The following is a 19776-nucleotide window of genomic DNA, read 5'->3' on the forward strand; positions in this document are numbered from 1 at the left end:
GCGCCCCTTAGGACGATGAGGAGCAAGTAGTAACCTATGGTAGTAACTGTCGCATGTCAATGATTGAACAAGTCAGGGGGGGGGGGGGGATAACAAAAGATGCACGCGTTCGTGTTGTCACTTGTCACTGTGATTTGGCACGCAACAGGTCCTGAATCTGGATACTGAGAGTAGCAATTTCTAAGCTTAAGCTAGATCTCATGCACTGAGATGAAGAACGTTTCCAGTCTATTATGGCGATTTTTCGGTGAGTTAAAGGACTTGGCCTAAATATGTCGCAATATTGTTATTTTTCTTATTATTTGACACAACGTATTGCGGTTAGTTTTACTGTACAGAAACGTCGATAAATCGACACGGCAAGAATTATTATCGTATCATTGTGAGATTGAATATTCCTCTTTGCTGGAAATGTTATAGTACGACACGAATCCGACGAAATAAAAATACGACGCGTCTCTAATAATTCCACGTGATTTTGGTCGCGACGGGTGTAGGCGTTGCATTTCTTTTGACCTAAATTGTTAGGATTTTACGTTGCACGTCTTTATTCAGTCTTTAGGCTGTAGTACAGGTTGCAGGTATGTAATAGAGGTAATTTGCAAATTATAACAAGGTGAGCAAAGCGTATAATATGAGGAATTATGAAATGAGCGACGAAAAATAATTTTCAAAATTCTTCCCAAAGGTATCTAATACTTCGGTCGACTATTTATGTGCGTTCACTGTATTCGAATAATTCTTACACTGCAGTATCCCACACTTTGTGAATATGATGGTATGTCTGTATGATATTATAATTTTCCCAACACGAGACAAAAAACAATGGTTTAAATAAGAATCGGAGCGTGTTAAAAAAAATGCTAACTTCATATAATTAAAACATCAATTTGATTGTTTAATTTTAGGCAGCGTATAGCGATTAGCATTCGAATAATAATTACGAATGTTTTACATACATATACATATATATTTAAATATATGATAACGTAACATTGAAAAAAAAAACGAACAACAAATAGTAATAGCCGTATTTGCAATACATGTAGCAATAGTCAATTGGTGAATTTCGTTACGTACGTATAATAATCATTCATTAAATACAAAGTATGTACGATATGAGTTAACGTCATTTATAAATAATATACCTAAACTCTATCTTACATTTCCTTTCGTTTTGTATAATTTATTATAATTACAGTTAAACAATTGTCTATTATCGTTATGCTTACCTAAATTATTATATTTCATTAAGCCCTAATAATTGCTAGAGGAAACATCCGATTATGTTTCTCCGTCTTCTTGTACATCCTCCTCTGGAGAAGGGAGCTCAGCTCTTGTGGCCAATTGCAATGCGTTTACCCACCTGGAACAATGACAAGAATTCGTTCGTATGGTAAGATTCCTAGTAAATAATAAATTTCTACTAAACTTCTCACAATGCACTACTTATATGTTGTCTATACACTAACTTCTCGTGGTCCTGGTGGGTAAGTGCCTGGAAGTAGTAACTTTTCTTCGAGTGATGAATTTTAAAAGCATCCTCCCGATCCCTGAAACTGAGCAGATCCTCTTCTGGAAGTTCCGAGCCTTCGGTGACAGCAAAACCGGGCATCGGCGTAGCCGTCATGGCCAAACTATCCGTATCAGACTTAAAAGAGTAAAGAACGAAGTCTGCATGCAGCGCGAACCACCGTTTGGTCCATGGTTTGCTGGCCTGCGTCTTGAGCAACAAATAACCGGATAATACTGACGTCGCCCTCGCTGATACTTGGAGCAAACTTTGTGCTGGTCCTGCCGGTGATGAGGGCGATTTTTTCAGCGGTTGCGTCAATGCCGCGTGACACAAACGACATACTCTCATATTTTTGTTGTCCTCAAACAACAGCTTCTGATTTGAACACTTGCTACAAACCACCTGAAAATTTATCCAGGTTTATTGAAACATGTATTCACTTCGAATTAATTTCCATATAATTTGGCATTGCCGCGCGATTCATTTTCAAAATTCATGATTAAGATAATAATAGGAGAATAAGATGCGCCTACTATTCCACAAGCTCTGCAGTTGTGCTTCCTTTTCATGACGGAAAAAATTGCCTCGCAGACCATGCACCTCGTCACATCGTCGGCGGTGACTAGAGTTGATTTAGTCTCGCCGGTTTTGAGACTAGCCTTTCGCCTCAGGATCTCTTGCATTGTTTTGAATAGGGCCTCCAGCCAAGCTGCCTTTCCCTCCGCTGTGTGAGTGTATAATTCAACACTTTTCTTCTCATCCCTTACGTAAAACGTATTTGCCGTTTCTAAGTTGTCTCCTTCGATAACTTCGAGGTTCTCGACCATGAATTTAGCTCGCAGTCGATACAGTGGTCCAGGTATCAGTCGCATGGAACACAGCAACAAGACATCGCTGAGCTGCGAAAAAAGCTTTGTTAGCGAAAAATTACAACGACGAATTACGTAAAACGCAAACTCAAGTGAATAAAATTCTCGCGTGACTGCAAAATTCTCGGTCATGTAGTAAGTTTTCGGATTCCGATCATGTGACTAACCAGAAACAAGTATCTCTCCTGATGATCGCCACTTCTAGCTGATATTTTCACGATTTTTCCCTCCTTCACAAGCTCTCGTGTTGCACTGACAAGATCGATGGCGTCGTAAATGCTCTCCTGTATCTCGAGTAGTTTTTTAAACTTGTCGATTTTTTTCATTGCTTCGTTTGTATGATTGGCGGCTGTCGAAACTAACTCCAAGGCTCCTGCAAATGAACGTCACAGTTGAGACAAGAATTCACTGTCTGCGTGTAGTGGTCAAGAAAACTCAATCTGTTATCTTTTATTTAGTAATTCAGCTCAATTTCTAAGACATCCACTCTATACTTGTGCCTCCTTAAATTTTTCAGTAGTTAGGGTATTTTTCTCTTGAGGAGAATTTATTATGCCGTAAAGGTGGCGTCCAAAAACTTACTTTTTGTATCCTCGTAGTCAGGACTGTCTTCGGCAAGGTTTTTCAAGTAATCCTTGAGAAGTAATTCATAGCGAGGCAGTCGTTGAATCGGACTCAGCATGTGATGGGCCAATGAAAGCTTTGCGCATTCGTCCCGTTTTTGTATGTCATTAACAATCGCCGCAAACCTTGGAATCTTCTGTTGCAGTGTATTTATCAAGTTCATCGCGTAATCAAAGTTCTTCACGTACTCTGTATACATTTTCAGAAATGGTGCAAAATTCTTCATGATATCCCCTATTCTAGGATCATCGTTCCACAATTGCATACGGCCTTCAAGCTGTGGCAAAAGAAACTCGTTATGAAACTTGTATATCGATTTTATGTTCGAAAACATATGCTGCACTGTTTCCGGCGGAAACATTGGATGAGCACGATTTTCCTGGTCCACTTTGAACTGAAAGACTTGATCTATCAGGTGCAAGATGTTCACGTAATTTCGTTCGGTGGTCAGCAATTCGTTTGCTATGTGATGACATTTTTTTTGCTTTTCATCCAACCCATCCTTTTCCGCTTTTATCTTTAGCTCCGAGCTCAATTCCGTTTCAACGTACACCCTCGTCGACGACTCGACTTTTGAAGATTCAGCACTCAGCTCCTCCGCCTCCTCTTCACTATCAGATTCGCTGATCGCGTAAGTATCGAGCTCGTATTGATGCGAAGTCCTTTCCGCGACGACGTACCTGTTCAATGTTGGAAATGAAACATCATTAGGCCATTGAAACTTTAAGATGCACGAGGTTTTTTAGTTTCTGTTTTGAAAAAAGCATCCCTCAATCCTTTTCTAGTGTCTGACTTCATTGTAATAATTGTTTAAAGTTAGGTTAGGTTTTCACCCTACCCCAAGGCTAGAGTAATCATAATGACCTGTAAATAACTATACCGCACTAAGTTTCTGATTATTATTAATTCGAAAAAAGGAAACCTATTGGGCCCTGGATAACGGATGTATTAACGGGAAGTCGTACCTGTTTGTACTCACTGTCTCCAAGCCATAGTAGAAGACACTGGTTCTTGTCTGTTTATGGTAGTGCGGTGGAGCATCGACACTCCACCGCCACCAGTTCGTTGATAGCATTTCACAGTGTCGATAACTGACTTAATATAACTGTAAATATGTGTCTGTCATTGTTTAGTCGCATAGGAAACGATTTTTGATAGCTAGAACTCATGTCTCCATATTTATTTGATGAGCAAGTGATCGTACGAATGGTTAAATAAACGCAGAACGATTTGCATCTACGATGACACTGACTATGACTCAATTGTCATCACTTACTAACAAACATGGCTTGGTTACGAGCGCCACCTTCTTATCGGTTGCAATAAGATACGTTATCGCGGTTTCACTCACGATTCACACGCTCATTTATTTTTTATACTTCTTTCCACGTCTGTTGTATACAGCGGAACCTAATTTTGACTTACCGATCTGGTCAGGTTTTCGTATCGTGGTCATCGACTATTGTTCGGAATGAATTCGATAAACAAATTGTGCTGCCTGTGAATTTTTCACCACTCGTGTATGGCTGAAGTGTGTACAAATTTCTTTGATAATAACATCATTCGTCGAGTCAATCGGTATGGGTAACTAATTTCAAGCTAACAATAAGTATGTAGATTGACAAGCGCAAACTTGTCGAAAAAGAAATGTTTGAAAATTTGTTCATAAGTGTACAAACAGGCCTTGCAAGAAGCTGTAGTTTGATAACATCAATGACTGAAAAAAATTGGAACATATAACGTGAGCGAGAACGTTAGACAATTCAAACCAGTTCGGCTTTTTAGAGTCGTAGAAACGCAGTTTTTGAACCAAATACGAGATGTAATTGATCCTAGAATGCATTATGAAGTCACCTGCTACTACGATACTCCAGGACACTGTGCGACATTTTGACGAAGGACGACTCCGACGATTGTTCGACCACACTGTCAACATCCGCGCATACGGCTGGACTTGAAGCTGACATAACGAAGTGTTGAAACCTCGGGAATCCACCATAATTTGGAATCCTATGAAATGAGGATCGGGTGTTGTCCTGATGATCCTCCGAACCGCCCATCGAGTCTGAATCCTGTGAGTTGGCATCCTCGCTCGTCGTACTTTGGCACTCTAATAATCGTGAGTTTCTATTATCCTGGGAATTTGAATGCTGTACGGATCTCTCCTCTTCGTCCGTCACCAGCAAGTCCGTGTAAAAGGTACTTGTGGAGGACGTTATCTTTGAGCTGAACATTTTTATTGTACTAGTCGTTCCTTCGGATGGCTCCGGAAGTAGACGGGCCATCCAGGACGTGATGTCTCTCAGCTGCCCTCGCTGCATCCTGCAGTCATGTAAAGAAACAGAATTAGAAGAATGGACTTCTCTCCACTAAAAATACTACGAAAGTTCCTTCGTGCAATTTTTCAACGAGTGATCGCTCGACTGAAGCAGCCATTCTAGGCCACGTTTTAAAAACTATTCGTTGACGTTGGATGTCCAAGTTCAACGTTTACTATATTAATGCGATTGTTGGGTGTGCGCGGTGATCGCGGGTAAATTGCTCTGACGCAATATCTGGCCAAGCGAATCTAACAGAGAATTTGATCCACGTAGGCTGCATAATTTGTTCATTCAAGAGCGTGAGATGACAGCAACAGATGCGAAAGCACCCATGTGATTGACAACGATTTCACAGAAGGCTTGTTGAACTGCGGAAGTTGCTGACTACTCGGCCCATACTTTAGGAAATTTCTACTAAGTACACATAGAACGGCTGTACGACAACAGTTTCCGCGTAGCATTTAGCTCAAACTTTTCAGAAATCGGAAGCTACAGAGAGTTGCTGTACACTGTGCATGAGCGTATGATAAACGCTTCACTGATAGAATGGGAAAACAAATTGTGATTTGTTAGTGTGCGTTGAAAATAACGTTACGGGTGACGCAGTATTTGATCAGGATACAGTTTGTTTCTTGATTACGGGTTGTACTATGACCACGCAAGAATTAGAGTTGAAAAAACAATTACGAGTATACACGAATAAATCTTTTCCGGTATTAAAAAAAACTTCAGAAGTATAAACGGTCCACTATGTTTTCTTCATTTAAATCAGTTTGGAATCTTGAAATAAATATTTACGTTGCCGCATTTCGAGCGGTAGGAATAGTTGTGGCCTTTCATGAAATGTAAACACGTTCCTAGGTTTTCTAATGGGATGCGTATTGCACGCGGCTTTGAAATATTAAAAAGCGATTATTGACGCATTTGACATTAACTTGTACAGTTAAAACCAATGTATAGGTAATATGAAGTCTGTCACACCTGTATAATTAATTCTACACAAGACCTAAAAAAAACTCGATCACGTCAGAAAAAGGAAGTCGATTCCCGCGCATCGACATCCAGTATATGCAGCGTATAACATCGAGTCGTATTTATCTATTTACGAGAGAAAAAGCATGACTGCAGTTGTATATTTAGAACCTGATCCAGTATGGTATAGTAGGAAATGATCCTACGCGTTACGATTAATCAACCTAATTGTTGAAAATATACTATTCTCGACGTGGTTTTACCTTGAGAAATTACCATCACGATATCTGTAACAGTTTATTTAATCTTAATCAGTCGACTCTCGATATCTGTTAATGATTTACGGATAGGTATGCACGACTGATAATACCTTCATCGACGCGGAGTGGTTTTTAAATTTAAACAGTCTTAAATCCGGCCAAAATCAGGCAAAGTCGATGTAAATTGAAGTTTACACCGTAATTGGTTGTTAGGATTATCGTATAGCGTCCCGGAAATGGATAATACCATATTCATCCACTTCGGGAAGTTATGATAAAATGCCCAGCATCGTCTGTAGCGAGTTACTATCAGGTAGAAAACACCATTTGCAACATAATATTTACCGTTTCCCCGTTTTTTCACGCCTTGCGGATGGTTGTAATGCAGTAACAAGGTGGATCGTCGTACGTCTATCATAGTTTCAACGTAGTTAAAATACTGGAAGGGAGTTGATACACCTACGCCAACGCTCCGATTGCACCGATAATTAATTTATGTAGCTAATAATTGACGCACTTGATATTGATGGCGAAAGTTTTGAACAAAGAATCAGTACACCAATTCACAAAACTTGAAGCCTCAACTGTGTGTTCGGAGTAATGCACCACGAGGCACATGATTGAAGCGGTTCGCTTCGGCTCAGAGCAACCGAATGTCGTTTGGGGTGAATCGTGTCTACTGCACTTGTTAAGCCAATCACTAACAGAGTCACAACATTTTCCGAACAGCGTCCGTAAGGATTATCTTCCACTTGTGATCACCCGAGGCTTGTGGTCTTGACCAAAACGTTTTTATCTTTCCTCGTCAGTGGGCTAAAGTTTAATTCATCGTCATCCGTGGTCTGTTCGATCTTCATTCTCTCTTTTTCACTTCAACTTTCCTGTTTCTCACGTCTTTCTCTCTCTCTCTTGATCGGATAAATAATCAACGACGGTGTATGGGGGGTATCCCTACCAAAAGATGGCGTATCGTTCAACTTCCCCTCCCCCTCCCCTCTCCAAAAATCATGCCTGTCAGTTAATTACGACGAGGCGTGCACCCGCACTTTGGTCAGGCACTCGCCACACTCCGCACTACATAACCTCGTCGAAAGAACCTTTTCCCCTACGTTGTTCTGTCCCACTCCGGCTCGATCGCCGTTCTTTGCGCATGCCAGGGGCGTAACTATATCGCCCAAATTCTTTTCCGTTTCTCTTCTTTTCAGGGTCGATAGTTATTCGTCAACCTGTTTTTAGATGGTTTGTAAAATCTTGTTCGTTTTTCTACTATTTCTAGACAGCCTCTGTTGTAGCTTCTAGTGTAATCGTTCTCTTTCATCTAATTTTAATCTCCAGTATTCTCTAAGCAGAACACGTGTTTAATTTAATTTACACAAATATGGCCTGGCTCGTGCTGCAAAGTTTTTCCATGGCACATACCACAGAAATATAGCGCCTGGATCAACTCACTTTGTTGCAAGAATTTTTGGAATGGCAACTAGTCACGTCATAATTGTAATCAAGAAGAAAAATCAGTAGGAAATGCTTCAATTCTTACTTTATCTATTTCCCACACGTTTCACAACCGCAAGCTTAATTGAATTACAACAAAAGTATTATGGCCATATAAATTGCATAAATCGATTCCAAAGATGAAATACTAAGGTAACATTTCTTTTGGTGTTCTAGTAAATAGTCATTCTCCGTTCAACGGACTTTGTTTATTACTAATTCTTATACCATTTTACAGCGTGAGCAACACTAGAACTCTTGCAAGAAAATGGATTTCATACATAAGGTAGGTAAACAAATAAGTTCATGCACCTTACGTTCACTGAACGTTCAATTCGCAAGAATTGATCGCGACGCTTGAGTGACTTCGTTTTTGCTCGTTCGTGCTCTACTGAAATTATTCGATTCGTACAAATACGTATGTGAAACAATTGGACTGTTGGTGGCGAAACTCGGCTGCTGGTAGGTATACAAAATTAATGCTTATACTTCAATAACATCGATTCTATATGTAATAAACACTTTTATAATAATGTTATTTAAATAAACTATGTACTGGTGAAGATTGAGTAGCTCGTTCAATTTTTATTAACGCAAATATTTGGGTGAAATTTATTTTGAATACAAGTGTATTATAGGTACAACATCTGGTACAGATATAATTCTCGTGATGCTACACAATTTTAATTCAGCACCTCAGGGCCTGAAAGTTTGTTTGGCCTTCACTGAACAAAACTTACTCGCCAGACGTCGCTACGTGTGTGTTTCAATAATACGTAGTCCAATCTTGTCACCGGATTGGCGCTCAATTACGAACGCTAAAACTATCTGGTACTTGCAATTAGCTTGTTGTTAGCTACAGGAACAATACTTCGCGACTTGGACAAGGGCAAAACACAGCTAACTACCCGTCATTAATGTTGTTTAGCGCATTGTATGAACAACACTTGTATAAGCTACATACGTCTTCAACAATAGTACAAATGAAACGGAGAAATGAAATGTATCTCTTTAGTAACGACACGATTACGAGATTTGGGTGATGATACGGTCCGTTTCTTGGAGGCTCAGCTCCTCTACTATTTGCTCACGTAAATGGTACTTGAGGCTCGTTTTGCATTCCGGTCAGGTAATCGGTTTGTATGGGCTAAATATTCATCAGTCAATTCCGAAATGGATGTCAGGGATATTTTGTATGATCATCGTTGCCATCGCATATAACGAATCCTCACGAAGAATGTAATTGAACATTTACTTCGTATTATTCGTTGTATGAGCTAAAGTCCTTAGCTAAACTCTCAATCTATGAGAAGACCGGACATGAGCCGAGCACGGTAATATTTCGAGACATGAAGCCGTGAAGGATTATGAAACAATTCACCCACTGATGGCGCCAGCTCTCGACTTCTTTGATCTCTCTTGGTATTGCTGATCCCGTCGGTAATATTCAAGGCTCGGCCGATAAAGTGGAAACAGCGCGAAGAATCCGAAGGATCCATATCCCCCAACCATCGTAATCCACTCCAACAGTTCTTGATGAAAGTGAATGTTGCAATAGCAAACAAAATTATTCTGATCATGATTATTACTGTTTACACAGCTTAATCGCTCACAATTAGTCAAGTAATGAATGTTTGATATCGTGCATTGCATGCAGCGTGAAGCGTGAAGAGCAGGTGTTCGTTGAGCTGTAAAACTTGTAAGAGACTTCGGTCTCAAAAGATTTTTACCTCACGCATATTTATAGCACATCGTTTATTAGAGGAAATTAAAACGGCTGGTTGCACGCGAGGTATTCTATTTACCCATGCGACAGTATCAATGAAAAAATATATTGTATAATCTCTTATCATACTCTAAATTTGAGTGCACATGAGGCTTCCGATCTTTGTCCATGTGACAATACATGCGTTATCTTCTGTCTTCTCTAAACTCTTGTGCAGCGTACAAGTCCTATAAGCCGGTTGTTTATCGGGAAATCACGAAAAAATTCATGTCATTCATCCACTCCAAGAAACTGTGCTCAGATGCAGATATTTTTGACAGACTATAATGAGTATTTTTTAATAGCGAACTTATTGATCATATCATTGAATCAAGGGCATTACCATAATTTAAGTTTCTGATAATTTTGATCTGGTATTAAGAATAAAAATTCTGAAATGAGAATGTCATGTTTTAGTTGTTCACACATTAATATTTCTGTTATCTGATGTTCCTACAACTGAAACAATAATTGCTCAGCTTTGCAGGAACGTCATATTCGTCTGCAGACCTACCAGAAGGATTCTCAATATTTCTGATACAAATGCTACAGTATGTCCGTAAAATAACCGTGTAAAATGTCGTTTGATTGCTAACCGCAGGTTAATTTTTCTTCTCGAACTTCAAATTGATCATTCCCACGAGTAATTCTTATGACAGAGCTTCACCGAAAATCGTATATGCTTGAATCGTAAGAATCTAAAAACAGGGCATTATATTAGATTTACATGATGTCTGGAAGTGAAAGATTGGCGATGAATTGTAGTTTGCGGCATCCTTTTGGTTCCACGAGAGTTGTCGCGATGACGAAAGTCGATATCGAAGAATACGGAGAGTGATATTTTCAAACAATGTAGCTAACTCATTACTTACTTCCGATGGTGTCACCCACATTCTTCTCATTATCATGCGACATGGAGAATCACGAAACGAGCTCTGGCAATACGCATCGGCATTGGGGAGGCGTGCTTTTATCTGAATACTCATTCGAGGATTGTTTCATTTGTGGCTATGTCTGGATTAGTCTATAAAAGAAAATCTTCTTCTGGTTGTAAAACACCGGAATCCCACCAAAGCCTCCACGCCTGCGAGCACGTGTTTTGCTGCAACACTCCCACCTTGAATAGTATCTCCTAAACGGCGAACTTCATTTGCTTCTGGTCGCGAATGCGTACAATGAAGGTGTGTGTGCGGCCGTATTGTAAAATCTCTGCTATTGAACGTCTAATATTTACTGCACAAGGATTAACAACATGTTAGGGTCGATCCCTACTCCAAAGAGTTAATGCCAGGCAGCCGCTGCTGGTGTGGGAACTATTATGTGTATACACACAGGTTCATTCAATCAACCACTGCTACGTTCTCTTATATATAAAGTGATAAACTCGGTTCACTCGCATACCAAGTCACGACTTCGCCCGACACAAGTGTCAGAATTTGCGGTAGATCATCAAGATCACATCCTACCTTTTTAGTCGAATATCAAACAGCGCGATCGACCGAATCGTCTGCTTTGGCTCGTAATTATTACCGTTAGAAATTATGATCATCACATTTAGTTCTTATTTTGCCAACCAGTTAATGAATATTGCTTGACGAAAAGAGAAAGTGGAGAATACGTGAAACTAAAAATCGAAGTAACCGTTCCAGTTTCACAATTTGACGCTATTGAGAGTGACGGTTGTATTCTGAAGATTTTCGCACAAAGAAACATATCTGTAAGTACAGTTTGCCAATTACACATAGCGTAAGCACTTGGAAGTTATATAAAAACTCCGTTTATAGCATTTCACGACTCACATTAGTGCTGCATGTAAATTTATCTTTATGACTGCACCATTCTATTATCCAGGTATTCACAGTAGCTGGATATTGCATTCCGAAAGGTTCAAGACAATTGATAATCTCTCTCCATTTCAGAACGGCTACGATGGTTTTAACCCTCCTGCTTTGCACCCTATTAGGCTTAGGTTCGTCACACATTCTGCCCGATGTTCCCACAGAGTTTGAAGGTACGTTTATTCCAAGATCTAACATACCTTTTGGGTGCTCTGAACTTTGACTAGTAGCTACAATTTCGTAGAGTATAACACGTGAAATTATCATCAATTACTTACACTCAATTAGCATTTGCCTTCTGCATAACCATTTCACTCACCAACAGAGAGGTACACCTTACGAGACCTTCGGACGCTTTTAATTAGATCACTTCGAGACGAGGCTTACCAATATATTTAAAATCAATCATGAAAAAGAATTGTCATTTCTTTATTCAGATTCTGAGAACAACACTTTGAAATTTAAATACACCGTGAGTGAGAGTATTAGAACACAGAGGGTTCATAAGAAATAATCCTTGTTCAGAAACCAGAGATAAACGCTGGACTGTATTTCGCAAGTGCCATTTTCCTTGACATTTGTATGTGGCTGCTTGAAGAAAATACATTGCAAAAGTTTCTGCGACACAAAAACTTGGCATGTCTTTACTGAATATAAAATTATTATGAATAAATTATCAATACATTACCGAAGGCAATCAAGTTCATTTTAACCATTTCAATGAGTGACATGAAAAATTCGAAGGCCTATAATAATAGTCGACTTACCTTTGCTTGCGCAGTGAAGCACGTGTATCAACAATGTAGAACGATACGCGGTTGATTGAAATGTAAAAAGTACCCCCCTACTTCGCGAACCGGGAGAAATTCGTGCCAAGGCAAATGCTTGAACGAGGCTACAATTCACCCACTCTACAGACCGTACTGCTCTATAGTCGAGGGTCATTTTCTATACAGTTTAACCCTTTGAGAGGTACATTTTTGTACTAAATAAATTCAGAAAATCATAGTTGATTTATAGGTTTCCTGGGTTACTGATTACGATAATGTAGTCAGGATTACCAAATTCAAAATATCGGGAATTTCCTGAAATTTCCAATTTTTTTTTTTTATGTCAAAACTAGCCCACAGAAAATTCCTAAAAGATATATATATTATAAAACTGTGTATGGAGAATACGTAAAAAAAATTTAGACCCTCAGCTGCCTACGTTACAAAAAAACCAATCTAAAAAAATGAGTATCTTTATGTCAATTGTTTATAACAAACACATAAATAAATGAATTATTTTAATTTCGTATAAAATTTTAATGACTTAGGGACTCCTGAGTCTAAAAAGTATTTATGTGCATATAAAAAGTGCAAAAATATGTTAGAAATATGAAAAAAGCTGATACTTATACGTATACGTATACGTATACGTCCCACTGCCCCTCGAAGGGTTCAACGGGCTTTTAATATTCACATTCGTAGATACTTCCTACTGGATGAAGTCTGGACAAGAAAATCTGCGGAAAGTCCTTTCATTGCACGATAATGAGAATCAAGCGAGGAACATTATCATCTTCATCGGGGATGGAATGGGAATGACATCTGTAACAGCCGGTAGAATTTTTCAGGGCCAAAAGAAAGGTGGCTCAGGAGAAGAATATAAGCTGAACTTTGAGCAATTCCCCAACACTGGTCTTTCTAAGGTAAATCGTCATAGTCATTTAGAACCACACTCTCTTGATCACAAACCGTGTTAACAAATCTAACGTTGCTCAAGCTTTGATTTTGGAACAGTCCATAGAAAGAGATTGAAAACAAAATGTAATTCAGTTTTGTTTCGTGCCGAAAAATCTACCATGTGACTTATTTCTCGTTGCCTTTTCTTCAAGACTTACAACGTGGACAAACAAGTACCGGACTCAGCTGCCACAGCAACTGCAATGTTCTCTGGTGTAAAATGTCGCTATAAAATGATCGGACTGGACTCGAAAGCCGTTTTCGAACATTGCGATAAAAGTGTGAACAAACGAAGCAGGTTATCAACAATCGCGGAGTGGGCCCAAGTGGCTGGTAAAGATACCGGTGTGTGCTCAACGTATTTATACAAACATATTCTATGCCACGTCTGACAAAGATATTATGCGGACACACATAAAATTATTTCGACCAACATCGATTTATGCAATTTTACTTGCGTACATTCCGAATATTCGTTTCCACGAATGTGACTCCACTTTTGTTCTGGTCTCGGTATATTTTTTGTAAACATACAATACCTGGAATTGAATGCAACTCAAACGGGTTTATGACGGTTGTAACTGAATCGTCGGTCCTGACGCGATTCTCAAGACAATAGACAAGATTGGCAAGGTCACTTGTTGGTCGGTTTTGTGTCCTCACAGTCTAATTTGCACGTGCCGGTATACCGCGTACGTTGTATACTCGCCCCCATAAGATATGATATTATTATTTTAACAACCCGTCGGTATCGTGTGTCGCGCAAATCGTATCAGTATAACAAATGAGCAACATCCTAAAGATAAGAAATGCGAAGAATAATTTTTTTGAGATTACGTTTTTACTCACACCTTCCTGGAGTGCAGGGATGCAGATCTAAATCCCTTCGACCATTTTCTCCCATGTGATTTTATCTGTGTCATTGTTATATCCCAGGGTTCGTAACCACCGCCCGAGTGACACATGCCACACCGGCAGCGCTTTACGCGCACGTGAACAGCAGAGATTGGGAGTGTGAAACGAAAATTCCTGATGATCAAAAGGACTGTACCAAAGACATAGCCAGGCAGCTGGTGGAAGACGCTCCTGGAAGTAATTTCAAGGTAATCGCCACTTCCGAACTATCAGTCACGCGGCATTGCCATGCATCACGTTCTATAACTTCGAGCACGTAAATAACAATTTAACTAACTTTGAGTGAAGGCCGTGAACGTTCACTGTAATCTTCTCTTCATGCCGTAAACTAATAATAAAAACGAGTTATTCGTCAGTTCGGAGTAGTGCTTTACATGTTACATGTTTATCACTCGAAAACTTTTGAGCTGCGTATTTCTGGTTGTTAAAAGTCAAGGCCAGCAAGTAGGAGTATGCGTAGACCTCCTGCAGGCAACTCAAGAAAAGTAATTTATGATCCTGTTTACCAGCGCACACTGTATCCTTACGGACTCTGGCGCGAGTAATTACCTGGAACTCTTTAATCCTAGGTTATAATGGGTGGTGGTGCCCAACCGATGGGAATTATTAAGCGCCAAATTGACGCAGACGTATGCATCAGGAATGACAGTTTAAATCTAACCGATACATGGCAGAAGAAAAATCCCCAAGGCAAGTTTGTCGCGAATACAGGGGAGTTGATGAACCTTGATATTGGAAGTGCTTCTAATATTTTGGGAATATTTGCCCCCAACCATATGCCCTATCACGCGGTTCGTGAAGTAAGTGACAAAGGATCTCCATCTTTGGCAAATATGACCTTGCAGGCCATCAGACTCCTACGAAGAAACAAGAATGGGTTTTTCCTAATGGTTAGTTTCTTTTTTCACATATCATTCTTAACGCGTATTTTAAAGCACCTTTATAACCCTTCAGGAATACCTTGTGTCCCTGATTTTCCTTTCTAAAAATGCCCCGGATAAAACTTCCACGCTGATCCTTGTCTTCCATTTGCAATATCACAATAATCGACCCTCTCACCGAGGTTTTTCAAGTTGGCATTTCCAACTTGGCCGAAAGTAATTAGCAGCTGAAGTTGACGCATGGCCAACAGGTTGAAAGTGGCCGTATAGACATGGCGCATCATGACAATTATGCTAAACACGCGCTCCACGAAGTCGGTGCCTTAGAAGAAGCTGTTCAAGTAGCGTTGGACCAAGTGAACGTGGAGGAAACTCTGATCATAGTAACGGCAGATCATTCCCATGCCTTCACAATTAACGGCTACCCGGCAAGAGGCAACGACATCTTGGGTCTAGCCAACAAGCCGGGAGAGGTGGCCTATGAAACTCTCGCCTACACAAACGGCCCAGGATTCATCTACCACCGCATAAACGACACCGGCTTACAAGGGCCCAATAACACGTGGAGATCGGTTGCCGATGATCCGAACAGAGGTGATACTTGGTACCGGAACTTCGCTGGATTTTACATAGAGGATGAGACTCACGGTGGAGAAGACGTGCCTGTTTATGCCACCGGTATGTATTCGATACTCGGTTTGTTTTTCCACAAAAAATTTGATACATTTTTATCACGTTACAGGGCCGTACTCCCATCTTTTCCGTGGGACTTTTGAACAGAATTACATTGCTCACGCCGTTGCCTACGCAGGCTGCCTCCAAAACTGGCCTTCTCACTGCGATAACTCCTATCATCACGGGCGGGCTTACAGCAAAGGGGCCACGCTAGCTTTTCCATCTCTGTATTTAGCCATTGTAGCCGTTGTGTGCGTGGGCATTGCGCTTGGTAACAAAGTCGCCCTGTAATGACATAACGTGGCGTATATCGTCGAACGTGTATATAATTGATAATTTATTTTACTGTAATGAGTACGACTATTTATGGTTGCTATTTTAAGTGTGTTACCTGTAGGATGACGCGGTCGAAATTCTTGCTTATCCATTACTCCGAAAACCTCGGATCTTCTTCTTAACATATTGATACCAAACGAATGTCTAAATAAATAGTAAATAATTCGGTGTGAGAATTGTTGAACGATAAACATGAGCATTTATTCTTTACAAATTAGTTATCCAGCAACTCTTACAATGCTTAAATAATAATTTTTGTATATTAAAGGCACTGATTCGTCGCTAACGAAGTTTCTATCCGGCTTCAAACTCGCATAAGGATTCTTTTGCGGTGCCAAAACGACTTCCAAGTCTGAACAGACGCGTTTTATTCTCTCGATATCCATCGGTATTTCACGTTCCGTATAAGCAGTTACTAAAATTGGCACCTTGCTTTTGCATAATTCAAAAATAGTTTGTGGCCACGTGTCTTGACCCCGGAAACCAGTCGCCCGATACAACCCAGCGTTAAAAAGACAAGTCAGGTCCGGTTTCGTGTAATTCGGAGAGTAGCAAAAGTCGTGATATAACGTCTCGGGAACGAAGGAGACGTCGATTTTTTTGTCCCTCAGTTTACATAAGCGGCAAAGTTTGACGCGGCTTAAAATATCACGCGGCACTAACTGGGGCAGTAACAATTCAGGGCCAGATATAATGACTTTAAGGATTTTCAAGTTTGGTAGAAAGTGGAGGAAAAGCTTCTCCCAAACATGCAAATTTATACCCTCGTACTGAAACTCTGCACCGATCAAATGCACTACGAGGGTATCATTAGATTCCCAGCCGCTACAGGATTCCTGTAACGCATACAATGCTGTGAGAGGAATACTTGCCAGGTGGGACAAAGTGGTGTAATTATAGAAGTCCATGTTTACGAATCGATCAGAATCATTACTAATCATAGACGCAACGGCGTCAAAATTAAACTGGGAAAGTTTTGGGGCCATAAAGTACACATTCGGAATCCCGGGATCCACATTGCCGTGCGTAGCTTGTGCCAAAATTAACTTGTGAAATAATCGGTACTGCAAACACCATTCAGAGTGATCGTCACGATGTTCTTGACACCAAAACACGACTTTGCAATCCGAGCAACACTGCAACGATTTACCGTTATTTTTACCAAAACTATGGCACTTGAAACAGGCCCGGGGGTAGAGTATGATCTCCTTTTCCCAAAGCTCAAGGTAACGGTTTAACAAAATTTCTGTCACTTTGATCAGGTTGACCCTTAGTATTCTGTACTCCTCTGGACTCGCCGTGTTTTTCCTATCCCCGATTCCATCGCATTTTTCCTCGCAATTTTTGGCCAAAGCTCTGCATAAGTCCTGATGCAAAGCTGCGTCTTGACTTTGATGATCCTCCGTGCAGTATGAAACCATGGAACAGTTTTTACACACTAACTTCGGACTGGAGATGCGCGAACAAACTAGGCACGTATTTGAGAGGTACGTTTTTCGTGGTCGAAAGTCAAATTCGATAGTTTCTTCATCGTCTGTATCATCCTCCGATTGATATTGCCCGGTGTTAGTTGAAATAGGAAGAGATAGCCTGGATAAAATGTCAATATTTTTCTTCAAATCGCGTCCGTTATTCTTATCTATAGATTCGTTCAATTTCTTTGGTTTTCTTTTACTGCGACCCATTCTTCAATCTGCTCAAATGACACTCTGAAAGCAACAATTCAACTTATCAGAAATAGGTTTTGGCGGGATGCTGAATTGTTGAAAAATCAAGCTATAATTGAAATACAGGAAGCTATGTTAGAATGTCAATTTATAGAATTTTTCGTTTACGAGAATATAATCTCACCATCTGCATTAACGGTTCGTGCAACACTTACAACGGTCTGTTTCCTTCTGAGCTTAAGATAATCGACCGAAATGGCGCGCGGGACTGAGCAATGTGATCAGTGCCTTGTAATTGTCTTTTAGTTAAATGGAAACACACCAAACCGAATTAGACGGGGGGAATGCCAAATAAATAAAGTGATAGTGACATGCGCAGATCTTCAACGGGCACAATGCCCAGTCTGGTATTATTTCTAGCAAACGATTTGATCCGGGAATCTAAGCCAGGCATTGTCCACGGTGTCTATTGAGGCATATAGACATCATTGAGTTATTAGTGTCGAACAGTTACAGCTGCGAACAAAGTTCTTGATTCTTTTTTATTGTAATTTCCAATATTAAATCGTGGGTAAAACCCTGAGGAACCTGGCCAGGTCGGATCGAAGGATAAATAAAAACTACGAATGCCTCAAAATTCCAAAAGTTGTTGATTTCAGCAAATTTATTCTAATATTTTCTTACATTTACATTAATTATGTTATAATTTCAAATTATTGACACGCAGTGTCTACAATCATAGGAAGCGCATCTTCAAATTTCTGCGGGCATTTGCCATTCATTTGAACGCAGATCTTTGTGCCGGCCGGGTGCCGAGCCGAGGTTTCGTTAGATTGGCAGCACTGAGAACGGGGAATCACGTCTCGGCGTATCTTCAGTTCACTGAATTCTACTTATACTGGAATTGACTGGAATGTACTTATGTAGTACGCTGACCGTGCCGTGAGAGACTCACAACGGGTGCAGAGCGGTATCTCGATCTTTGTCCTCACTACTCCTGATATACCTACAGGTATTGATCAAATTTATTGGTGTCAAAATCTCTGTCGGTACTACTCGTGGTGTACCTATATGATACCCTCTCTTTCGGCATCAGTGTTTTTGCCACCCGTGAAATATTATATCAAATAACAACACAAGAAAGCAGTCTTTATTAATAATCAATCAAAATCATTACATAAGTATCAAATTTTTCTGAAGCCGAAATTTGTTTCAATTTGATTCATATAACACGTAGTAATGACCTTTCGCCGTAGATCATTCGCCTTGCTTATTCAATTTTACTCGATTACTGTTGAGTAAACACGTATAAATCTTTGTACTATTAGTTCGTATCCAATTGTCTTGAAATAGCAATCGAGTTACGTCAAAACGATTCAAAATTATGCCCACCATAAATAAAACTCAACGATTGACGTATATTTTCATTTATTTATTGACGTAGTTCAACTTTAACAATAAGTTAATCGTAATTCCCTGAAAAACCATTCTGTCCTCAGCATTGTTAGTGTCAAAAATATGAGTGCTCGGTGTTTGATTGTTATAATAATTGCTGACACTTGCATAGTCATTGTTTGAAGTTTAAACCTTCCATCTTTCTCAAAATTTCGAATGTTCGAACCGCCAGTTCTATGTAATAACCCTGACATAGCCTGTATTTCATTGTTGACTGCCAGTATGTTGTCACCAGTCTCATGTGCGTGCGTATGTGCTTCTATTTCGGCGCCAGAATGAGCTCTATCTCACTTTCAATGTATTTTCAATACTGGCAGTCGGTAACACAGTCTTACCAGTGAGGATTGTCAGAGTCCGGAATTTAAAAATTCTGGTGCGATTCAGCCTGAAGAGTATTCGTTCTATTTGAAATTTCCATAATTATTTTTAAGTGCACTAGTTTCCTATTATTATGCTTTACAATT

General features: G+C 39.9%; 3 protein-coding genes across 8 annotated transcripts; 1 reads left to right on the forward strand and 2 right to left on the reverse strand.

Annotated features, from left to right (window-relative positions):
* Positions 1–877: 877 nt before the first annotated feature.
* LOC124411142 (FYVE, RhoGEF and PH domain-containing protein 1-like) lies at positions 878–7714 on the reverse strand. Of its 3 annotated transcripts, XM_046890064.1 has the most exons (8): positions 6908–7713; positions 5255–5331; positions 4864–5119; positions 2968–3689; positions 2553–2758; positions 2050–2415; positions 1473–1918; positions 878–1366 (listed from the first exon to the last, which is right to left on the reverse strand). In XM_046890064.1, the coding sequence occupies exons 2-8, from the start codon at positions 5328–5330 to the stop codon at positions 1285–1287; spliced, it is 2154 nt and encodes a 717-aa protein (XP_046746020.1). In that variant the 5' UTR covers position 5331; positions 6908–7713; the 3' UTR covers positions 878–1284. The 3 variants fall into 3 exon arrangements, with proteins under 3 accessions (XP_046746020.1, XP_046746019.1, XP_046746021.1); XM_046890063.1 differs by having other exon boundaries at positions 4864–5331; positions 6908–7714; XM_046890065.1 differs by lacking the exons at positions 4864–5119; positions 5255–5331; positions 6908–7713 and adding an exon at positions 3975–4500.
* Positions 7715–11169: 3455 nt separating this feature from the next.
* On the forward strand, positions 11170–16381 carry LOC124411145 (alkaline phosphatase 4-like). 3 transcript variants are annotated; one of them, XM_046890071.1, is made up of 8 exons: positions 11170–11535; positions 11738–11829; positions 13129–13349; positions 13536–13728; positions 14320–14486; positions 14868–15188; positions 15431–15857; positions 15960–16381. In XM_046890071.1, the coding sequence occupies exons 2-8, from the start codon at positions 11748–11750 to the stop codon at positions 16022–16024; spliced, it is 1476 nt and encodes a 491-aa protein (XP_046746027.1). In that variant the 5' UTR covers positions 11170–11535; positions 11738–11747; the 3' UTR covers positions 16025–16381. The 3 variants fall into 3 exon arrangements, with proteins under 3 accessions (XP_046746027.1, XP_046746025.1, XP_046746026.1); XM_046890069.1 differs by having other exon boundaries at positions 11184–11535; positions 15922–16381; XM_046890070.1 differs by lacking the exon at positions 11738–11829 and having other exon boundaries at positions 11185–11535; positions 15922–16381.
* LOC124411150 lies at positions 15950–18197 on the reverse strand. Of its 2 annotated transcripts, none has more exons than XM_046890079.1 (2): positions 18042–18197; positions 15950–17899 (listed from the first exon to the last, which is right to left on the reverse strand). In XM_046890079.1, the coding sequence occupies exon 2, from the start codon at positions 17873–17875 to the stop codon at positions 16409–16411; it is 1467 nt and encodes a 488-aa protein (XP_046746035.1). In that variant the 5' UTR covers positions 17876–17899; positions 18042–18197; the 3' UTR covers positions 15950–16408. The 2 variants fall into 2 exon arrangements, with proteins under 2 accessions (XP_046746035.1, XP_046746036.1); XM_046890080.1 differs by having other exon boundaries at positions 18073–18185.
* Between the last annotated feature and the right edge of the window lie 1579 nt (positions 18198–19776).

Source organism: Diprion similis, chromosome 10, assembly GCF_021155765.1.
Source record: "Diprion similis isolate iyDipSimi1 chromosome 10, iyDipSimi1.1, whole genome shotgun sequence".
Classification (NCBI taxonomy): domain Eukaryota; kingdom Metazoa; phylum Arthropoda; class Insecta; order Hymenoptera; family Diprionidae; genus Diprion; species Diprion similis.

Excerpts from the sequence above, each read along its gene's own strand:
- LOC124411142 (XM_046890063.1), bottom strand. The coding sequence starts at position 5,330 with ATGCAGCGAGGGCAGCTGAGAGACATCACGTCCTGGATGGCCCGTCTA. Across the intron at positions 3,690-4,863 it reads CTGGAGTATCGTAGTAGCAG|GTACGTCGTCGCGGAAAGGA; the intron begins GTGACTTCATAA and ends AACATTGAACAG. Across the intron at positions 1,919-2,049 it reads ACTGCAGAGCTTGTGGAATA|GTGGTTTGTAGCAAGTGTTC; the intron begins GTAGGCGCATCT and ends ATAAATTTTCAG.
- LOC124411145 (XM_046890069.1), top strand. The coding sequence starts at position 11,748 with ATGGTTTTAACCCTCCTGCTTTGCACCCTATTAGGCTTAGGTTCGTCA. Across the intron at positions 13,350-13,535 it reads CCAACACTGGTCTTTCTAAG|ACTTACAACGTGGACAAACA; the intron begins GTAAATCGTCAT and ends CTTTTCTTCAAG. Across the intron at positions 13,729-14,319 it reads AGTGGCTGGTAAAGATACCG|GGTTCGTAACCACCGCCCGA; the intron begins GTGTGTGCTCAA and ends GTTATATCCCAG.
- LOC124411150 (XM_046890079.1), bottom strand. The coding sequence starts at position 17,875 with ATGGGTCGCAGTAAAAGAAAACCAAAGAAATTGAACGAATCTATAGAT.